Source organism: Triturus cristatus, chromosome 7 (assembly GCF_964204655.1).
Source record: "Triturus cristatus chromosome 7, aTriCri1.1, whole genome shotgun sequence".
NCBI lineage: Eukaryota > Metazoa > Chordata > Amphibia > Caudata > Salamandridae > Triturus > Triturus cristatus.
The window spans coordinates 1,650,253,731-1,650,276,605 of NC_140590.1; the positions used below are offsets into that span (position 1 = coordinate 1,650,253,731).

Below are 22,875 nucleotides of genomic sequence, written 5' to 3' on the forward strand. Positions count from 1 at the left end.
ACGTCCAATACTTTTGCGGCTGCTCATCAACTGTCACCCCTTTCTTCTTTTTGATCGCTACCTGACATTTGGCTAATGCACTCTGGCCTTTTTTCTTCTTTTTTCTCATTTACTATGTGAATGAACGTACCTCCTTCGCGCATTATATTTTCTGCGCTACAACATTCTGATTTCACTTTTTGCAACCTTCGTTCTCCATCTGCTATACCTGCCAGACTAGCAACACGTCCAATACTTTTGCGGCTGCTCATCAACTGTCACCCCTTTCTTCTTTTTGATCGCTGCCTGACATTTGGCCAATGCACTCTGGCCTTTCTTTTTTCTCGTTTACTAAGTGAATGAACGTACCTCCTTCGCGCATTATATTTTCTGCGCTACAACGTTCTGATTTCACTTTTTTGCAACCTTCGTTCTCACACCTCTTTTCGCCTAACGCTGTTACGATCTAACTGATCGTCGTGACAACGCTCCTCCCACATTGTTTCAACCTACCACGGTACCTCCGGACGTGTCCGTGACGGATCACGTTGTCATGGATACCCAGTAGAGAGCGTCACTACGTCACCTCCAAGCATCCGTGGTGCTTCCGATTTAGAACGCGTTACCATGACTACTCTACGGAGAGCGTCCGCTCGTCACCCTATAGCATCACTCGACGTCATTCCGTCACTCTCCGTAGCCTATTGACCGTGCCCTTTGTTAACGTTTGTTTAGAATACTTATAAGCCCTCCGTGTCCACCACTTATCTACCATTCCGGCGTGTTACGGAGGAGGGGTAGGTTACCACCCTGCAGGCGACTGAACACTTGTGAGTATTCCGCCACCATGGCAACACGCTCGACGTAGAAACGACCTGGACATGGTAGACTGAGAATACTTTTTGATTCCCCTTAGTTTCATGCTCGCAGCACCCGAACCGCTGACGGATCCCTTCCCTTTCAACTCGGAGGGTAGGCTTGTTTCGTCCTTAGTAGCTTTATTATGTTTGTTAAATATTCTTACTTATGTCTATGACATACCACTGACACCCAAACGCACACCGGGTGTTTCCTTTTTTTGTTGTTCTAATCGCCGCTGTAAAAAAGACCTGCACTCCGGTCTTTTCACATCACATGGGCACATTTAAGTATTTCGACGAATTTATATGTGCACTGTGGATAGCGGCTATATTCTCCTGAAGCAATTTCTTGGGTGAATAATTTCACTAGAACCTACATGTGTAAATTAGAAGCATGTGCATTAAGTTTATTTCTCGTGCCACTATATAATGAACTTACTGCATTTCTTTGACAATTCTACATGACAGATGTTGTATTTTCTTGATCTGTTTATATATGTGTGTTTGTCCATCTTTTTATTTATTTATTTTTTCAGGTTGGATTTAGGTTTCCCTTTAAGAAGGAGCACCTATAAGCGCTACGACGCAATTCCCTTAACTATAAAGGTAAATTTGGTTCTCAGTACCCTACTTTCTCTGGAACCTTTATTTGTTTATTTACTTTCTTGACCCACTTATTTTCTTTGGTCCTGACGAAGCGCAATCGGATCCCTTAAGGACCTATTCATATGCGCGAAACATGTTGACCTTATTATTTTTTTGAATTCTCACCCCCCCATTCACTCACATATCCTGAGAGTTGCGGAATAATTTTTTTATATCTGCCCTCGTTATATTTGTTCTCGAGGACCTCCAGGATTATTTTTAATTCATGCTGGATAGTGCCGCGAATAAAGGTCTTGGTTTCTACCCAGCTATTTTAACGCACCACTCACATCCCTCATAGACACACCCACACACCCACATGCACAACTGCGGCGTCTCCGAAAAAAGAACTCCGACAAAGAGCCCTCTTGCGGGGCCCGTGGGGGACTGCAGCGCCACCCCCACGAGGAGCAACGCCCTATGATGAAGCAGGACACCTGAAAGGGTGTGTGAGGGCACTAAAATCTAAAGGAGAAATTCCCCACACTCAACCCAGCCTAACAAAATCCTTATAACACACATAGCATATCTCTCTCTATCCCCTTTCTTTAGGAACAGCTACCCCCTTTAAATTGAAACGTGACTCTGAGGGAGCATGGGTACTGGACCTATTTTCTAATTATGCTCCCGGTCCCCCCCTCTCCTTGTTGATAATTTAATGAACGGCAGTTAGCCGTGGGACCTTCCTATCTTCTTTTCCTCTATTTATTCTGGGTTCTTGAGAGTACTCTCTCAACACAAACGAACATCTACTATGGACAACGCAGGCCTGAGCTTCGATGATGAAACCATAGCGGAGATCCTTCGGGCACCATCACTCCTAGGAGAAGATGGCAGTGCAGCAACAGGCAGCAAAGCAGACGACTGGAAGTCCTTACAATCACTAAGAAAACTACAAATAAAGACGGCTCTCCACGGGTTGATGATGACCGAATACCTGAGAGCCAATGTCGCACCTAACGGTCTCCTAGTCACTATACCCCCAAGGATTTTCTTGGAAGACCTGACATTTCGCACAGAATGGTCACAAATTGCTTGGAAATGTACACGAGACTGGCTTGTTTTAATAATAAACACAGCTAAACGCCTCTCGGACGAACTCCTCATTCAAATTACCATGGCTGAAAATGGTTTAAAAACAGGGATCTCCATTACCTCATTCAAATCCAGATTAGCGGAAATTAACGAAGAAATGAGTGAACATAAAGACTTTCTGACTAAACAAAAGATCACCAAGTTACAGAAAGACTTGAAAAGATTCAATAAGGAGAAAGTATACCCTTACACCAAAGAAGACTACGTATTCCCTAACAACGAAACAACATCTGATGAGGGGAGTAGCAACAGATCTAGTAGGACAGGATCTGTGGGGAGTGATTCAAGTTATGAAGGGCAACAGTATTCATCATATGCTAGAGGAATACAACAACCTACACGCCCCCCTTTATTCCACAATCCCCCACCACCATTCTCACACTCCTCCTTTCAACCACCAGCCTACCCAGGCCAATGGATGGGACCACCTCCGATGTGGCATGTACCTCCTATCCATCATCTCCAACCGCCTCATTTTCAACAATACCAGAACCCCCCTTTTCAGAACAGAGGCAGGGGCAAAGGAAGAGGAAGAAGGAGAGGAGGCTTCAAGAAGGTACAGTGGCAAGATCAGGAACCAATGACACTACGGAGCCAAGCAAGAGGACAGAGACCCTAGTGGTTAATCTTTCATCCAGACAACTGACAGCCAAAGAAACCACACTACTGGAAAAGGGCCTGGGATTTGTCCCTACACCTAAAGAAGATCCCTTTCGGTTACATCAGGAACTTCAACAGTTCTTCAGAAAAATCAGACTGAAGGCCTTCTTTCAAGGAAAACCTGACAACCCCCCTACTGAGACAGGTTTGAAGAAACCTTCCAAATTCACTCCAACAGCAGCAATGACCCCACATGAGATCCTGACGTTTGAACAAGCTGTCCTTAAAGACATAGGAGCTCTGAACCCTATACGATCCTATGACAACCTATCAAGAGACGAAAGAACAATTCTTCGAACTCTGACAGAAGACCACAATATAATTATCAAGCCAGCTGACAAGGGCGGGGCCATTGTTATTCAGGACCAAGATGCATATGACAGAGAATGTGACCGACAATTGGCTAACACCAGGTATTACGAATTGATCACGGTGGACCCAACAAAACGCCTTCAGACCCAGATCAAGAGCATGACCAATGAGGCAGTAACGGAAGGCTGGATTTCACCACAGGAAGGGAATTTCCTGACCACAGAGGAACCCCGTACTCCATACTTCTACACTCTACCTAAAATCCACAAGGGGCTCACCCCCCCACCTGGCCGGCCGATCGTATCCGGAATTAACTCTGTACTGGAACCTCTGAGTAAGTTCTGCGATTTCTATCTACGACCTTTGGTCAGTAAAACTCCGACCTACCTGAGGGACACTACCGAAGTCCTAAATCTGATAGAACTCTTCCCGGATGCGGACAAGATTGACTTCCTGGTGACCATGGACGTGGAAGCACTTTATACCAACATACCACAGGATGCCACTTTGGAAGTGCTGGAGAACACACTCCGGAACATTGAACCATGGCCCTACGAAACTCCAATTACATTCATCTGCGAGTGTGCTTCCCTAGCTCTGAAAGAGAATTTCTTTGCTTTCAAATCACAACTGTACCACCAAATACAAGGTACGAGCATGGGAAGCACATTCGCGCCGAGCCTGGCATGCCTTTACATGGCACATTTCGAAGATAGGCATATCCTAGGAGCAACTAACCCCTACAATGAACACATTCTACTTTGGCGTCGCTACATCGACGATGTGATCCTGTTTTGGCAAGGAAATGAGGAACAATGCATCGCTTTCTGTGATTGGGTCAACACTCTGAACCCATATTTGAAATTCACCAGCACTAGATCTCAACACAGCATCCCCTTCTTGGACCTTCTTATTTCACTGGAGAACGGCTGTCTGCACACTACTAACTACAGAAAACCTACAGACAGGAACAATCTCCTGATCTATGAGAGCCACCATCCCCGTGCTCTAAGGAACAACCTCCCGGTAGGTCAGTTCTTACGCTTACGAAGGAATTGTGACACTACCAAGGAGTTTGAGACACAAGCAGCTCTGCTCGAACGCAACTTGGAGGTTCGACACTATCCTAAGAACATTATTCGCCAAGCTCACAAAAGAGCAAAAAACAGCCCAAGAGCAGCCCTTTTGGAAATAAAAGAGAGACCCGATTTGGAAACAATCACCTGTGTCACCACGTTCACCCCCGGCTCCAACAATGTCCAGAAGGCAATCAAGAGACATTGGACTATATTGAACTCAGGAACATTCGAACCTGGTCCCCCACCTTTGTTTGCATTCAAACGTACGCAGAACTTAAGAGACCATCTGGTACATACAAGACCAAAACCACAACCCACACACCAATCCACACTGTGGTCTCTACCACCTGTAGTGGGACACTATCCCTGTGGCTCTTGCTCAACATGTGCAGAAACTGCGATCTCGAAAGAAATCGACCTAGGTCTAACGACACCTTGGCGCCAAACTAGACACACAAACTGTAATACTACTAATTGTGTCTACACTATAGTTTGCCCATGCAACAAGAGGTATGTGGGTATGACCACACGAGCAGTCAAGATACGCATAGGGGAGCACAAAAGCACCATAAGACGCAAGAAGACCAATACCAAATTACTAACTCATTTTTCTGAACTTGGACATCCAGCAGAAAGTCTGCGATGGACCATCATAGTTTCTAATCCCCATTGGAATAAACGGACCTTGTTTATACAAGAACAACGGTGGGTCCATAAACTGAGATGTGACTCAACGGGTTTAAATGATGAAATCCCGTGGGCCGAACTAACATAATTCCCAGAGAACCCCTTGCTGATTTCTGAGCTGAATCAACCCAGGTTCCGACTTGGCAAACTGTTCTTTGTGATCAGAGACCACTACCGTGTTACGAGACTCACTACTGTACCATCACATTGTGAGGTTTCCATCTGCTATACCTGCCAGACTAGCAACACGTCCAATACTTTTGCGGCTGCTCATCAACTGTCACCCCTTTCTTCTTTTTGATCGCTACCTGACATTTGGCTAATGCACTCTGGCCTTTTTTCTTCTTTTTTCTCATTTACTATGTGAATGAACGTACCTCCTTCGCGCATTATATTTTCTGCGCTACAACATTCTGATTTCACTTTTTGCAACCTTCGTTCTCCATCTGCTATACCTGCCAGACTAGCAACACGTCCAATACTTTTGCGGCTGCTCATCAACTGTCACCCCTTTCTTCTTTTTGATCGCTGCCTGACATTTGGCCAATGCACTCTGGCCTTTCTTTTTTCTCGTTTACTAAGTGAATGAACGTACCTCCTTCGCGCATTATATTTTCTGCGCTACAACGTTCTGATTTCACTTTTTTGCAACCTTCGTTCTCACACCTCTTTTCGCCTAACGCTGTTACGATCTAACTGATCGTCGTGACAACGCTCCTCCCACATTGTTTCAACCTACCACGGTACCTCCGGACGTGTCCGTGACGGATCACGTTGTCATGGATACCCAGTAGAGAGCGTCACTACGTCACCTCCAAGCATCCGTGGTGCTTCCGATTTAGAACGCGTTACCATGACTACTCTACGGAGAGCGTCCGCTCGTCACCCTATAGCATCACTCGACGTCATTCCGTCACTCTCCGTAGCCTATTGACCGTGCCCTTTGTTAACGTTTGTTTAGAATACTTATAAGCCCTCCGTGTCCACCACTTATCTACCATTCCGGCGTGTTACGGAGGAGGGGTAGGTTACCACCCTGCAGGCGACTGAACACTTGTGAGTATTCCGCCACCATGGCAACACGCTCGACGTAGAAACGACCTGGACATGGTAGACTGAGAATACTTTTTGATTCCCCTTAGTTTCATGCTCGCAGCACCCGAACCGCTGACGGATCCCTTCCCTTTCAACTCGGAGGGTAGGCTTGTTTCGTCCTTAGTAGCTTTATTATGTTTGTTAAATATTCTTACTTATGTCTATGACATACCACTGACACCCAAACGCACACCGGGTGTTTCCTTTTTTTGTTGTTCTAATCGCCGCTGTAAAAAAGACCTGCACTCCGGTCTTTTCACATCACATGGGCACATTTAAGTATTTCGACGAATTTATATGTGCACTGTGGATAGCGGCTATATTCTCCTGAAGCAATTTCTTGGGTGAATAATTTCACTAGAACCTACATGTGTAAATTAGAAGCATGTGCATTAAGTTTATTTCTCGTGCCACTATATAATGAACTTACTGCATTTCTTTGACAATTCTACATGACAGATGTTGTATTTTCTTGATCTGTTTATATATGTGTGTTTGTCCATCTTTTTATTTATTTATTTTTTCAGGTTGGATTTAGGTTTCCCTTTAAGAAGGAGCACCTATAAGCGCTACGACGCAATTCCCTTAACTATAAAGGTAAATTTGGTTCTCAGTACCCTACTTTCTCTGGAACCTTTATTTGTTTATTTACTTTCTTGACCCACTTATTTTCTTTGGTCCTGACGAAGCGCAATCGGATCCCTTAAGGACCTATTCATATGCGCGAAACATGTTGACCTTATTATTTTTTTGAATTCTCACCCCCCCATTCACTCACATATCCTGAGAGTTGCGGAATAATTTTTTTATATCTGCCCTCGTTATATTTGTTCTCGAGGACCTCCAGGATTATTTTTAATTCATGCTGGATAGTGCCGCGAATAAAGGTCTTGGTTTCTACCCAGCTATTTTAACGCACCACTCACATCCCTCATAGACACACCCACACACCCACATGCACAACTGCGGCGTCTCCGAAAAAAGAACTCCGACAAAGAGCCCTCTTGCGGGGCCCGTGGGGGACTGCAGCGCCACCCCCACGAGGAGCAACGCCCTATGATGAAGCAGGACACCTGAAAGGGTGTGTGAGGGCACTAAAATCTAAAGGAGAAATTCCCCACACTCAACCCAGCCTAACAAAATCCTTATAACACACATAGCATATCTCTCTCTATCCCCTTTCTTTAGGAACAGCTACCCCCTTTAAATTGAAACGTGACTCTGAGGGAGCATGGGTACTGGACCTATTTTCTAATTATGCTCCCGGTCCCCCCCTCTCCTTGTTGATAATTTAATGAACGGCAGTTAGCCGTGGGACCTTCCTATCTTCTTTTCCTCTATTTATTCTGGGTTCTTGAGAGTACTCTCTCAACACAAACGAACATCTACTATGGACAACGCAGGCCTGAGCTTCGATGATGAAACCATAGCGGAGATCCTTCGGGCACCATCACTCCTAGGAGAAGATGGCAGTGCAGCAACAGGCAGCAAAGCAGACGACTGGAAGTCCTTACAATCACTAAGAAAACTACAAATAAAGACGGCTCTCCACGGGTTGATGATGACCGAATACCTGAGAGCCAATGTCGCACCTAACGGTCTCCTAGTCACTATACCCCCAAGGATTTTCTTGGAAGACCTGACATTTCGCACAGAATGGTCACAAATTGCTTGGAAATGTACACGAGACTGGCTTGTTTTAATAATAAACACAGCTAAACGCCTCTCGGACGAACTCCTCATTCAAATTACCATGGCTGAAAATGGTTTAAAAACAGGGATCTCCATTACCTCATTCAAATCCAGATTAGCGGAAATTAACGAAGAAATGAGTGAACATAAAGACTTTCTGACTAAACAAAAGATCACCAAGTTACAGAAAGACTTGAAAAGATTCAATAAGGAGAAAGTATACCCTTACACCAAAGAAGACTACGTATTCCCTAACAACGAAACAACATCTGATGAGGGGAGTAGCAACAGATCTAGTAGGACAGGATCTGTGGGGAGTGATTCAAGTTATGAAGGGCAACAGTATTCATCATATGCTAGAGGAATACAACAACCTACACGCCCCCCTTTATTCCACAATCCCCCACCACCATTCTCACACTCCTCCTTTCAACCACCAGCCTACCCAGGCCAATGGATGGGACCACCTCCGATGTGGCATGTACCTCCTATCCATCATCTCCAACCGCCTCATTTTCAACAATACCAGAACCCCCCTTTTCAGAACAGAGGCAGGGGCAAAGGAAGAGGAAGAAGGAGAGGAGGCTTCAAGAAGGTACAGTGGCAAGATCAGGAACCAATGACACTACGGAGCCAAGCAAGAGGACAGAGACCCTAGTGGTTAATCTTTCATCCAGACAACTGACAGCCAAAGAAACCACACTACTGGAAAAGGGCCTGGGATTTGTCCCTACACCTAAAGAAGATCCCTTTCGGTTACATCAGGAACTTCAACAGTTCTTCAGAAAAATCAGACTGAAGGCCTTCTTTCAAGGAAAACCTGACAACCCCCCTACTGAGACAGGTTTGAAGAAACCTTCCAAATTCACTCCAACAGCAGCAATGACCCCACATGAGATCCTGACGTTTGAACAAGCTGTCCTTAAAGACATAGGAGCTCTGAACCCTATACGATCCTATGACAACCTATCAAGAGACGAAAGAACAATTCTTCGAACTCTGACAGAAGACCACAATATAATTATCAAGCCAGCTGACAAGGGCGGGGCCATTGTTATTCAGGACCAAGATGCATATGACAGAGAATGTGACCGACAATTGGCTAACACCAGGTATTACGAATTGATCACGGTGGACCCAACAAAACGCCTTCAGACCCAGATCAAGAGCATGACCAATGAGGCAGTAACGGAAGGCTGGATTTCACCACAGGAAGGGAATTTCCTGACCACAGAGGAACCCCGTACTCCATACTTCTACACTCTACCTAAAATCCACAAGGGGCTCACCCCCCCACCTGGCCGGCCGATCGTATCCGGAATTAACTCTGTACTGGAACCTCTGAGTAAGTTCTGCGATTTCTATCTACGACCTTTGGTCAGTAAAACTCCGACCTACCTGAGGGACACTACCGAAGTCCTAAATCTGATAGAACTCTTCCCGGATGCGGACAAGATTGACTTCCTGGTGACCATGGACGTGGAAGCACTTTATACCAACATACCACAGGATGCCACTTTGGAAGTGCTGGAGAACACACTCCGGAACATTGAACCATGGCCCTACGAAACTCCAATTACATTCATCTGCGAGTGTGCTTCCCTAGCTCTGAAAGAGAATTTCTTTGCTTTCAAATCACAACTGTACCACCAAATACAAGGTACGAGCATGGGAAGCACATTCGCGCCGAGCCTGGCATGCCTTTACATGGCACATTTCGAAGATAGGCATATCCTAGGAGCAACTAACCCCTACAATGAACACATTCTACTTTGGCGTCGCTACATCGACGATGTGATCCTGTTTTGGCAAGGAAATGAGGAACAATGCATCGCTTTCTGTGATTGGGTCAACACTCTGAACCCATATTTGAAATTCACCAGCACTAGATCTCAACACAGCATCCCCTTCTTGGACCTTCTTATTTCACTGGAGAACGGCTGTCTGCACACTACTAACTACAGAAAACCTACAGACAGGAACAATCTCCTGATCTATGAGAGCCACCATCCCCGTGCTCTAAGGAACAACCTCCCGGTAGGTCAGTTCTTACGCTTACGAAGGAATTGTGACACTACCAAGGAGTTTGAGACACAAGCAGCTCTGCTCGAACGCAACTTGGAGGTTCGACACTATCCTAAGAACATTATTCGCCAAGCTCACAAAAGAGCAAAAAACAGCCCAAGAGCAGCCCTTTTGGAAATAAAAGAGAGACCCGATTTGGAAACAATCACCTGTGTCACCACGTTCACCCCCGGCTCCAACAATGTCCAGAAGGCAATCAAGAGACATTGGACTATATTGAACTCAGGAACATTCGAACCTGGTCCCCCACCTTTGTTTGCATTCAAACGTACGCAGAACTTAAGAGACCATCTGGTACATACAAGACCAAAACCACAACCCACACACCAATCCACACTGTGGTCTCTACCACCTGTAGTGGGACACTATCCCTGTGGCTCTTGCTCAACATGTGCAGAAACTGCGATCTCGAAAGAAATCGACCTAGGTCTAACGACACCTTGGCGCCAAACTAGACACACAAACTGTAATACTACTAATTGTGTCTACACTATAGTTTGCCCATGCAACAAGAGGTATGTGGGTATGACCACACGAGCAGTCAAGATACGCATAGGGGAGCACAAAAGCACCATAAGACGCAAGAAGACCAATACCAAATTACTAACTCATTTTTCTGAACTTGGACATCCAGCAGAAAGTCTGCGATGGACCATCATAGTTTCTAATCCCCATTGGAATAAACGGACCTTGTTTATACAAGAACAACGGTGGGTCCATAAACTGAGATGTGACTCAACGGGTTTAAATGATGAAATCCCGTGGGCCGAACTAACATAATTCCCAGAGAACCCCTTGCTGATTTCTGAGCTGAATCAACCCAGGTTCCGACTTGGCAAACTGTTCTTTGTGATCAGAGACCACTACCGTGTTACGAGACTCACTACTGTACCATCACATTGTGAGGTTTCCATCTGCTATACCTGCCAGACTAGCAACACGTCCAATACTTTTGCGGCTGCTCATCAACTGTCACCCCTTTCTTCTTTTTGATCGCTACCTGACATTTGGCTAATGCACTCTGGCCTTTTTTCTTCTTTTTTCTCATTTACTATGTGAATGAACGTACCTCCTTCGCGCATTATATTTTCTGCGCTACAACATTCTGATTTCACTTTTTGCAACCTTCGTTCTCCATCTGCTATACCTGCCAGACTAGCAACACGTCCAATACTTTTGCGGCTGCTCATCAACTGTCACCCCTTTCTTCTTTTTGATCGCTGCCTGACATTTGGCCAATGCACTCTGGCCTTTCTTTTTTCTCGTTTACTAAGTGAATGAACGTACCTCCTTCGCGCATTATATTTTCTGCGCTACAACGTTCTGATTTCACTTTTTTGCAACCTTCGTTCTCACACCTCTTTTCGCCTAACGCTGTTACGATCTAACTGATCGTCGTGACAACGCTCCTCCCACATTGTTTCAACCTACCACGGTACCTCCGGACGTGTCCGTGACGGATCACGTTGTCATGGATACCCAGTAGAGAGCGTCACTACGTCACCTCCAAGCATCCGTGGTGCTTCCGATTTAGAACGCGTTACCATGACTACTCTACGGAGAGCGTCCGCTCGTCACCCTATAGCATCACTCGACGTCATTCCGTCACTCTCCGTAGCCTATTGACCGTGCCCTTTGTTAACGTTTGTTTAGAATACTTATAAGCCCTCCGTGTCCACCACTTATCTACCATTCCGGCGTGTTACGGAGGAGGGGTAGGTTACCACCCTGCAGGCGACTGAACACTTGTGAGTATTCCGCCACCATGGCAACACGCTCGACGTAGAAACGACCTGGACATGGTAGACTGAGAATACTTTTTGATTCCCCTTAGTTTCATGCTCGCAGCACCCGAACCGCTGACGGATCCCTTCCCTTTCAACTCGGAGGGTAGGCTTGTTTCGTCCTTAGTAGCTTTATTATGTTTGTTAAATATTCTTACTTATGTCTATGACATACCACTGACACCCAAACGCACACCGGGTGTTTCCTTTTTTTGTTGTTCTAATCGCCGCTGTAAAAAAGACCTGCACTCCGGTCTTTTCACATCACATGGGCACATTTAAGTATTTCGACGAATTTATATGTGCACTGTGGATAGCGGCTATATTCTCCTGAAGCAATTTCTTGGGTGAATAATTTCACTAGAACCTACATGTGTAAATTAGAAGCATGTGCATTAAGTTTATTTCTCGTGCCACTATATAATGAACTTACTGCATTTCTTTGACAATTCTACATGACAGATGTTGTATTTTCTTGATCTGTTTATATATGTGTGTTTGTCCATCTTTTTATTTATTTATTTTTTCAGGTTGGATTTAGGTTTCCCTTTAAGAAGGAGCACCTATAAGCGCTACGACGCAATTCCCTTAACTATAAAGGTAAATTTGGTTCTCAGTACCCTACTTTCTCTGGAACCTTTATTTGTTTATTTACTTTCTTGACCCACTTATTTTCTTTGGTCCTGACGAAGCGCAATCGGATCCCTTAAGGACCTATTCATATGCGCGAAACATGTTGACCTTATTATTTTTTTGAATTCTCACCCCCCCATTCACTCACATATCCTGAGAGTTGCGGAATAATTTTTTTATATCTGCCCTCGTTATATTTGTTCTCGAGGACCTCCAGGATTATTTTTAATTCATGCTGGATAGTGCCGCGAATAAAGGTCTTGGTTTCTACCCAGCTATTTTAACGCACCACTCACATCCCTCATAGACACACCCACACACCCACATGCACAACTGCGGCGTCTCCGAAAAAAGAACTCCGACAAAGAGCCCTCTTGCGGGGCCCGTGGGGGACTGCAGCGCCACCCCCACGAGGAGCAACGCCCTATGATGAAGCAGGACACCTGAAAGGGTGTGTGAGGGCACTAAAATCTAAAGGAGAAATTCCCCACACTCAACCCAGCCTAACAAAATCCTTATAACACACATAGCATATATCTCTCTCTATCCCCTTTCTTTAGGAACAGCTACCCCCTTTAAATTGATACCTCTCACAACAACCTGATTGTCTTGGGCGACTTTAACCTTTGGCCCAATGGCAGTCTCGACTCCGCCCTCAACAATCTCCTAGTCTCTTGTGAAGGAATGAAACTCTCCCAGCTAGTGAACAAACCCACACACGCAGCAGGGCACCAGCTAGACTTAATCTTTTCCTCCCCCCAGCTAGCTCTTCTGAGCGACATTCTACCAATGTGCTGGACTGACCATGCTTTGATCAAATTTCATATAGTAGGTAGCAGGTCTGGCAGACCGGCATTCCACGGCCACATACCTCCGTACAGAGACTGGAAGGCCCTGGACAAACTCAGACTGAATGGCCCAGTGTTTGAAGTAGAAGACAGTTTCTCCATTACGCAATCAGTGGAGGCCAACTATCTATCCCTTTGCTCAAGGATTTCCAGCACCTCGGAACGCCTCGTCCCTCTGAAAAAGGGTAAACCCCAGAGACGAGCACCGGCCCCATGGTTTGATGACTCCCTAAGAGCTCTCAAACTAGCATGCAGACAGGCTGAGAGAAAATGGAGGCAGGGTTACTCTGACACTCATAAAACCCTCTGGAAAACACACCTCCGGGAGTATAAAACTGCCATCGCCCTAAACAAATCCAAACATTATTGCTCCATCATAACTAATGCCACGAACAGTTCAAAGAGTATTTTTCAAATACTCAAAAATCTGACCAACCCGGACTGTGTTACCTCTACACAGCCTCCCACCCAAGCCCTCTGCGACAATCTTGCAGTGTTTTTTATCAATAAAATAAACACCATTATTCACAACCTGAAAACACCACCCTCCTCAGAAACTTCTAACCTGCTGAGACCAGACACCAGCCCGCGGATCTTGTCGCTCCCTGGCTCTGTCCTTCTGGCTAGACTGGGGGAATTCCCTCCGATCCCGGCCGTCGAGTTTGAAAGACTTGCGCATGGTATCACCTCGGGTTCCCCACTTGACCCCCTACCTCCAAAAATATGGAAAAATTTTGGTATGGAACTTTTTGACACCATGCGCCTAATATGCAATCAGTCCTTGCAGAGTGGCTTTGTTCCAACCCCTTGGAAACAGGCACTAATCACTCCTCTTTTAAAGAAACCCTCCCTGAGCCCAGACTGTCTTTCCAATTACCGACCCATCTCTCTGCTGCCGTTCCCAGTGAAGGTCGCCGAGCGTTGGGTCAGTTCATGCCTGTCCACCCACCTGGAACAAAATAACCTTCTTGACGATCACCAGTTCGGGTTCCGTCCTGCCCACGGCACAGAAACAGCAGTTTTAACTGCCATGGAGGATCTTCGAATGCGTGCAGACAGGGGCCAGCCAGTGGCATTGATACTGCTGGACCTGTCTGCCGCATTCGACACGGTCAACCATGCTAGGCTGCTGCAGAGACTTAGGGAAGTGGGAGTGGAAGGCACTGCATTGCTTTGGTTTCATTCCTATCTTCGGGACAGAAGACAGGCTGTCTCTCTTCTCCCTTTTCAATCCGCCTTTGCAACAGTACCCCAGGGAGTCCCTCAGGGCTCCTCTGTCAGTCCCATCCTCTTTAATGTGTATCTCATCCCGCTAATTAAATTGATCCAATCCTTTGGGGTCAAAACAATAAATTACGCGGATGATACACAGCTTATTCTCTCATGGGAAGGTGAAGATGCCATTCCTTTTTCTACCTTCCACGACTGTTTAAGAGAGACGGCTGGATGGCTACATAGTAATTCCCTCCAGTTCAACTCCGCGAAAACGGAGGTCCTGTTCTGTTCAGGCACCAAGATACCCCGTCAGTTTCCGAACGAATTCTGGCCCCCGGAGTTCAGAGACAAACCTCTGCCAGTTCCTTCGGTGCGCAACCTGGGAGCCATGCTGAACAACACATTAAGTATGGAGACCCATGCGACAAAAACCGTGGGGATCTGCACGGCCCTGCTTCGATCACTGCGGAAAATCTTGCCTCTTCTCCCGGCACAAGCCAGGGCGTCGATAGTCAGGTGCACGATACTCAGTCGCCTTGACTATTGCAACGCCCTGCTCCTGGAGTCTCCAGTCACGACACTGAACCGACTACAGCGAATTCAATCTGCCGCCGCCAAGCTGGCCCTTGGCTGGACGAGAAGGGCCTCAGCCACAGCAGCTCTGGCTGAGCTACACTGGCTACCCCTAAAACAAAGAGTGGCATTCAAGTCCCTCTGCATTGTCTTTAAGGCTCTGCACGGACTTGGACCTAAACCTCTGCAAGCCCTGTTCCGGTGGTACACTCCTGCCAGAGACCTACGTTCATCTTCTGCTTGTCTGGTAAAGGTACCCAGATTCAACAGAACTAGAACAGGGGGCAGATCTTTCAGTGTAGCTGCGGCCAAGCTGTGGAACAGCCTGCCCACTGACATACGTCAAACACCACAGCTTCTTCCCTTCAGGAGACGCATTAAGACATGGCTCTTCCCCAAATAAACTGCCCGTCTGACTGTTCTTCCGGTTTACCGTTAACAGAGTAATTTCCAGCGCCAGGAAGCCTGCAAGGTGTCAGTTTGCGCTTTACAAATTCTCAAAATAAATAAAATAAATAAATGGTGTCATGGAAAGGCTACACAACAGAGGACGACTCCTGGGAGCCCTGTCACCACGTCCATGCTCCTGCGGCCGTAAGAGCCTTCCATCGGCGGTTTCCGGAAAAGCCAGGACCTGGAAGGCGCTAGGAGGGGGGATCTACTGTCAGGAATCAGGCACAACGGCGCCTACCTTGCAGGGTTTTAGAGGTATTAACTACATTTCCCATGATGCACAGGCGGATGTAGGATTAAAAGCGCGCTGTTTGCGGGAGCCGGCGCGCGTAATTCCATCGTCATTTCCGTCCTGGACTGTTCGGAACGAAGAGCAGTCTCTGAAGCGCTCTCATCTGGCCGCACGGAGTTCCGGTGAAGAAGTCAGATGGCCGGATCAGAGACGCGCTGGAACCGTGAGTACCGCGGGAGAGTGTTGCTACCACTCACGCGGTTTTCGGAACCTTGTTGCTTTATTGCCTCATAGGGGGATGCAAAGGGCGGCGGACGTCTGTTCCTAAGGGAGGACGAGGAAACGCCGCGACCTTCATTTCCCGGAGTTCTTTGTTTTCTCTGTTTTCTTTGTTCTATGCACAGCGGAGCGGAGCGCAGCGGTGATTCTAACCGCACGCTACCGTGTGTGCGCTGGGCTGGACATTTCCAAATCGCTCCAGTCTGTATGGAGAGTGTAAGCGGTGAAAACAACCGCGGACTTCACAGGTGACTCAGTCTGTACCTTGTATTATAAAACCTTCAGGGAACCTTACGGAGGGCAGCGGTGACGGAACCGCGTTCTGCTGTAGACTCCAAGGGGGGGGAGAGATGCGTATCAGTTGCAAGACATTAAATGCTGCAAACAAGGTTGGAATCGACCAGAGGTGTTTATTCTTTAATTACGCTCCCCCATTGGAGGCAGAGGAAAGATTGTCTGAGGTACGTGTGGTAGAATAAGAGCTGGTGCAGAGTGCCTGGAAGGGGGGAGTATAACGTCACTAATGTTTGTGGTATTTCCTTCCAGAACGGAATTGTATCCAAGGCTGTGGAAGGCATTCTGTGGGGAGGTTGACAGCATTCCCCATTCCCAGGTATAGCGAAAGACTCATAGCGAGAATAAATGAGGGTAGTTTCTTGTGCATAAATCTCATGCCTTTGTTCCTTTTTGTTACAGGTTCTAACTCCCCTGCTGTTCCCTTCCCTACCCTTTCCCTCGCCCGATCCCTCGAACACCCTGTTTGCTTCACCGGGGTGTTGGTGATATCAGGAGGTGGACCTTTTTCTACTGCCGCTGGATCCCGTGGAGCGTATCCTGACACATACAGCAGGACAAAAATTCCAGTTACACTTATTCAACCTATGAAGGGACCCTCTCCCCAGGTCCATACTTCTCTGATCTCATAGTGAATGCAATGTAGCTTACCAGTACGATGTATCGTGGTCGGTACTGGATGGTGCCGAAGAGGCCAAGAATGACGATGATGATGTGGAAGAAGTTGGCAAGAATCGGTGCCCATTGGTACCCCAGAAAGTCAAAGACCTGCCTCTCCAAGGCGGCGAGCTGTGGGAGAGAGAGATGGACACAGTTACTAACAATGTATCATACACGACAAAGGGTCGATGGCACACCAGGAGACGCCCTATAAAGACATATTGAAGCCAACAAGCATCACAATATCCCAGCACATAAATGGGTCAGTGACAGGAGCAAATGTACTCCTTTTGTATCTGAGATAGACAGCTCTTTTCAAAGGCTTTCCGCCTGGTCGGAACAATTATCACCTCCAGACACGAACTTGGAGGTCACTAAAGCCCCCTTGGTATCCTGGGCAATCTCCTTGAGACCCCTGGCATAGGACTATGCATTTTAACGTGTATTTCAGACAAGATTGCATGTTGATGGATATTCACAATAAGCAATGCAAAGAGAACATTTTTCACAATCATGTTGAAAACAAATATCAGACTAAGCCCTTTTGATATGTTGTAGGGAGTTGAACAAGAAGAGCAAACGTGGAAGTACTTCATTTTGTTTAAACATAGCAGGTCTTAGACAACATGGGTACAATGATGGTCTTCTGCACTGTCGCTTTTTTTTGGTGACAGTGCAGTGACTGCCTAGCTTGTATTCAAATGAAGCACATCAGAAATTTTTAACAAGAGCTCCAAAGATATGAGTTACATTTTTTAATAGAATGTTGTACATGACCATACTCCTGAGGATGTAGTGAAAGGACAGTCCTGTGTTACATTATGATTAATCAGATACAGATAGCTTTGGTTTGTACTAATTAGCAATGTTATGTTTTTATGTAAACAGAGTTCTGTCCTATTACATCAAATTCTGATGCATTCAAGGATAGGTCTGTCTCACCGTTACAAGTTCCTTTTATTTCTTAAGCACTATTTTAAGAGTAACAAGAATCTTTGCCATTTTTACCTGCAGAAGAAACCAAATCTCTCATTGAGTCTCTTTAGTAATCCTAAAAAGTTGCTTGTATTGAAGAAAGCCACCTTAGGTGAGTGTTAAAATGTCATGCGGAATAATGTTGCAGGAAAGCATTGGGTCAAATGTCATATGACTTCACAATTCACATCCTGTGATAACGTCAAGGTAAATGTCATATGATGCCACTTCTATATCATCAAACCAATAAAGGTGGTGTGGTTTCCCTTTCACAATCACTAGCTTTTCGGCGAATTGATGTCCCTTGAAAGCAGAGACACAGGTGGCCCAGTCCACTTGAGAAAAACTTCCAAGTTGATTTGTTCACAGGTGTCGAAAGGTGCCTCCGAAAAGGCAGTACGGACAGCGGCGGCTCCTCCGCTAAGGGGGAGGAGCGCTGCCCCACTGGAAAAAGGCAAAAGTGGGAAAAGAAGAATAAATTGATAACACTATGTTATAATCATTTTATTTTTACGTTGTTATGTAGGTTAACAGGGCGGGGCAAGGCTTTGCTGTCATCACAGCCAGCAGGGGAGGAGTGGTTGGGGCACTTAGGTGCGCATGATGGTTTAGCTGCCAAACAGTCATGCACACTTTGCATCTTCTCCACCGGCTCTATTAGAGCCTGGCTGGAGAACATGAGTCCCCGTCTGAGAGCCAAACTACGTCACTCAGACCAATCACGACGCTGCTGTCATGGTGATAGCAGCATCGTGATTGCCTATGAGTGTACTTCCTGCTTCCTAAGGGGACGGAGGCGAGGCGTACCACCCATACTACCCAGTGGGAGCCACCACTGAGTACAGGTGGAACATAGTCACATGCAGGGTTAAAACCGCGATTGCTGGTATATCCACCCCAAAGATATGTTGATGTTTCACACCAAGACATAAGATCAAAATAATTTATTAGCACACCCAGCATGCTATGATTCACCAATCAGGTATGTAGAACAAATGCTGCATGAAGCACGCTTTATCCTTCTTCACGTATCTCTATAACACACACACACACACATACTGGCAGTGGCAAATTTGTCATGACACAACCATGCTCAGGGATCACACCTAACTCTTCCCACTTAACCATATAACAACTACACAGTCTAGCTAAACAAACGTACGGGTCCTTCTGCAGTTGCTTCAAAAAGTATGAACACTGAGAATAACAGTGATTGCAGCTGGGTGCAAAATGTAGGATAACGTAACATAATACAGTGTAACACAACACAACGTAACAAAACGTAGCATAACACAAACACAATACAACATAATAAATTATTATGTTGTGTTTGTGAATAAACCAGGCTAAATCCAGTCATGTCGCGCCCCCCGCTCCTGCTACACCAGGGCATTGGTATGATAAAGTTATCACATGATTTTCATTTCATTGATAACATGGGATTTTAGTCCTGGGGAATCATTTGGCACCACAGTGTGTTCTGGGAGTTGTAGGCTTGGTTCACTTGAATTGAAGCAAATGGAATGAAAGTATCAGATTATAATATCCTGTAAAAACTGGAATTATTGAAATTCCAAAGCTTAAAAAATTACAGAAATTACCCAAGCCCAACCAGCTTTTCAATATATGAACTCCAACTAAGTGTTTTTTAATCGAGGCAGCATTAATATCGATTAGTAGTTTTCTTTCAATCAGTCTTTTTGGTGTTCTCCACCTAGTTCCTAATATAAACCCATGCAATATTCAAGCGGCACACGGGTGATCGGCATTTGGTAAGAAAACACTGTCAGAAAGCTGTGTTCTTCGAGTGTTTAAACCTAGAGTTGTTAATTGGGAAGTACACAATAGCTAAGGAGGGGATACTTCATTTATGTTTTGTAGACCTCACCAGTGCCTTTGACTTAGTCAATCATCAAAATTTATGGCAAAATTTAAAAGGGCTTGGTGCTCCCACAGAAATAATCTTATTTTTATCACAAATTTATGCATAGTTAACCTCAAGGGTACGCTTTGGAAAATCAGGGGAATGTACGCCTGACTTTGTGGTAAAGCTTGGTATCAGACAGGGATGCGTATTAGCTCCCCTTTTATTTTCATTGTATATAAATAACATGGACTCGTTTTTACAAAAATTGGTTGTAGGAGGGGTTTTTATAAATAGAGTCCCAACATTTTCATACTTGGGGATGTTATTTTGTAATAACGGTACATGGAAATCACATATTGAATTATGCTAAATGAAATTTTTAAAAACGACTGCGGGTATATTTAGATTTGCGGCTAAATTAGGGAAAAAACCAATACGAGAAATTTTAACCTTGTATAGGAGTAAGTGTGTCCCAGCAGTTAAGTATGGAGCCGCAATATGGGGGAGAGCAAATACGACAATCCTACAAACTGATGAAAACAAGTTTTTAAAAAGATTATTGGCTTCCCAGTGCAACTGCAAACATCATTGTTCATAAAGAACTGTCCGTCCCATATATAAATGATGCTATTAATATGGCTAGTCTTACCCTCTGGCATGGCATATGGACGAAGGAAGAAACACAATTTTCTAAGGATTTGATTATTGACTGTCTAGCTCTAGAGCATAGTATGAAAATACCATGGCTAGGGCACATTTTTAATCTCTTGATGAAATGCAAAGTAAATACAGATAACCCCCCTATGTATACAGGAATATAGTAAAAGCGAACTGAAATTAAGATATATAACCACTGCAGAATACGAAAGGGAAAGGGTGGCTAACAAAAAACAGACTGTGGTAGCTTATTGTGAACGTCCATACATGAGGGGTACCCAGTTATACCTAATTTTGGTTCGGAATATTCAGCACAGGTTTTACCTAACCAGGTTAAGGATGGGTACCTTACATTATCTAATTGCATTTAGTACAGAGAAATGGCAACGAATATGCCACCCTGCCTGTGTGATGGTAAAACCTTACAGTTCACCTTGCATTTTATCCTTTTTAGTCCTTTTTATATGGGCATCCGGAAAACCTTTTTAAAACCCCTCTTTGAAAAAAATATGCTTTTTAACTATAAGGATGCATTTAACTTTATATGTAGTCTGGATACTATGAAAATCATCGGCTCAGTTATTCGCTTCATACAACAATCGATTAGAAAAAGAAAAGACTACGCCTTTTTGGAAGTATTGCTGTATGAAAAAGAAGATGCATAACATTATTTCTTTTAAATTGTACCTTCCTGCACTTTCTGCACCTGCACTTTATCGTATGAATAGTGGTAGCTTGTATTTTTTAAAAACCTCAGAAAATAATGTACTTACTACTTTATCATGTTATCCTCCCCATGAAGCCCAAATTTGTAAATATCATTTTTAGTATTAATTATTGCCTATGATAAACCGTAAGAAAGTATTTTTTAGATATATGTGCATTAGTATGCTTTTATGGTGTTTGTTTCATTGTCACTGAAGAAAGCTGTTTTGATTTGATTTGATTAGAGTAGGGAGCCTCCATCTTGAGCACAGGACTTTCCAGGATGTCACTTAAAAAAAATGTTTTTATTGCTATCGTAAAAAACACACGCAGATTTACGTCACTTTCATTCACATCTATATCCGTTCCTGTAAAAACATCAGGTGGTTCTAATGCATTTCATGTATCCAGTCTCTCTAAGGAACAATTTATGTTGGCAGTGTGCTCACGATGATATTGAATACTATAAGAACGTCTCCAAGGAAGTCACTGTTGCTCAAAATAGTTGTCAAATGCACCAAACCCATAAAGTTTCCAAGTTTCTTTTTTTCTCCCCAGGAGCCAGAAAACACAACAAAATGAAACAAGCATTGGTAATGGCAATAGGTCTGGCTTTAAGGAAATCTATCATGGTAATGTGAAGCTTTACAAGTAAATAGCATAGGAATAGATATGAATTCTGAGGAAGCAAAGAACTGTAGAATAATATTGGCATAGGTTAAAAGTTGCACTGTCAAACCAGACCTAAAAATCCATGTAGATTGTTATCTAGTTATCTAAGACATCTGTCATTCAATTGCCATATGTGTGACTCTGTAGGTTGAAGCATAGGCAGCTGGTTAAATAAACAAAATGATCATAGCTGCTTGGAGGGCAAACAGTTTTTTTTTGTGGAAGCACACCCTTGTGCCCAATCAAAACATGTAGTCCTGGCTTCCAACATGTAGGCAGAGCCAAATCCCTTCTATAGTGATGTTCAAATAATTGTCTGGTGGCAGCTGCACTGTCAAGCCAGACCATAAAGACCGAGGGCGGGCACAAAGATGGAGGGCAAGCGGGGTGCAAGTTAGTGGCAGCATAAATTCAGCTTGATCAATCAAATTTCCCAATAACGACTCACAGCCAGTAATATGCATTTTAACATCTTATCCCTGGGTTCGTGAAAAATAAATCAGTCAAATTTCTCTAAAGTGTGAGACAGTCAGGGTCTTGCTTAAGACAAATGTGTGACTTTAGGAGGCATGCTGTTTCCAAATCATGTGCATATATTTTAGTATATGCGCATATTCATTAATTTCCAAATATTAATTTCAGATTTCAACTACTTTTTAAGAATTTCCCAGGTTTGTCAATCATTGTATTCAATCACAACCAAGAACAGGAAATTTAAAGTGATAGTAACCATAAAGAATCTTTGAAATACAATGTCCATTAAAAATAATCTAAGACTATAAATGGCGTATGTCAATTTCATAGGAATTAATGTGGTTGAAGGTTAACACTGCTAAGAA

At 44.6% G+C, this 22,875-nt stretch overlaps 1 protein-coding gene across 2 annotated transcripts in view; it reads right to left on the minus strand.

The window, feature by feature from the left end:
- The window catches only part of NKAIN4 (sodium/potassium transporting ATPase interacting 4), a 205,704-nt gene that overhangs the window by 66,508 nt on the left and 116,321 nt on the right, over positions 1-22,875 (minus strand). For both annotated transcript variants that reach the window (XM_085619714.1, XM_085619713.1), the window contains exon 2: positions 17,152-17,289. In XM_085619714.1, the coding sequence (XP_085475840.1) occupies positions 17,152-17,289 (138 nt within the window). The remainder of the gene's footprint in view (positions 1-17,151; positions 17,290-22,875) is intronic.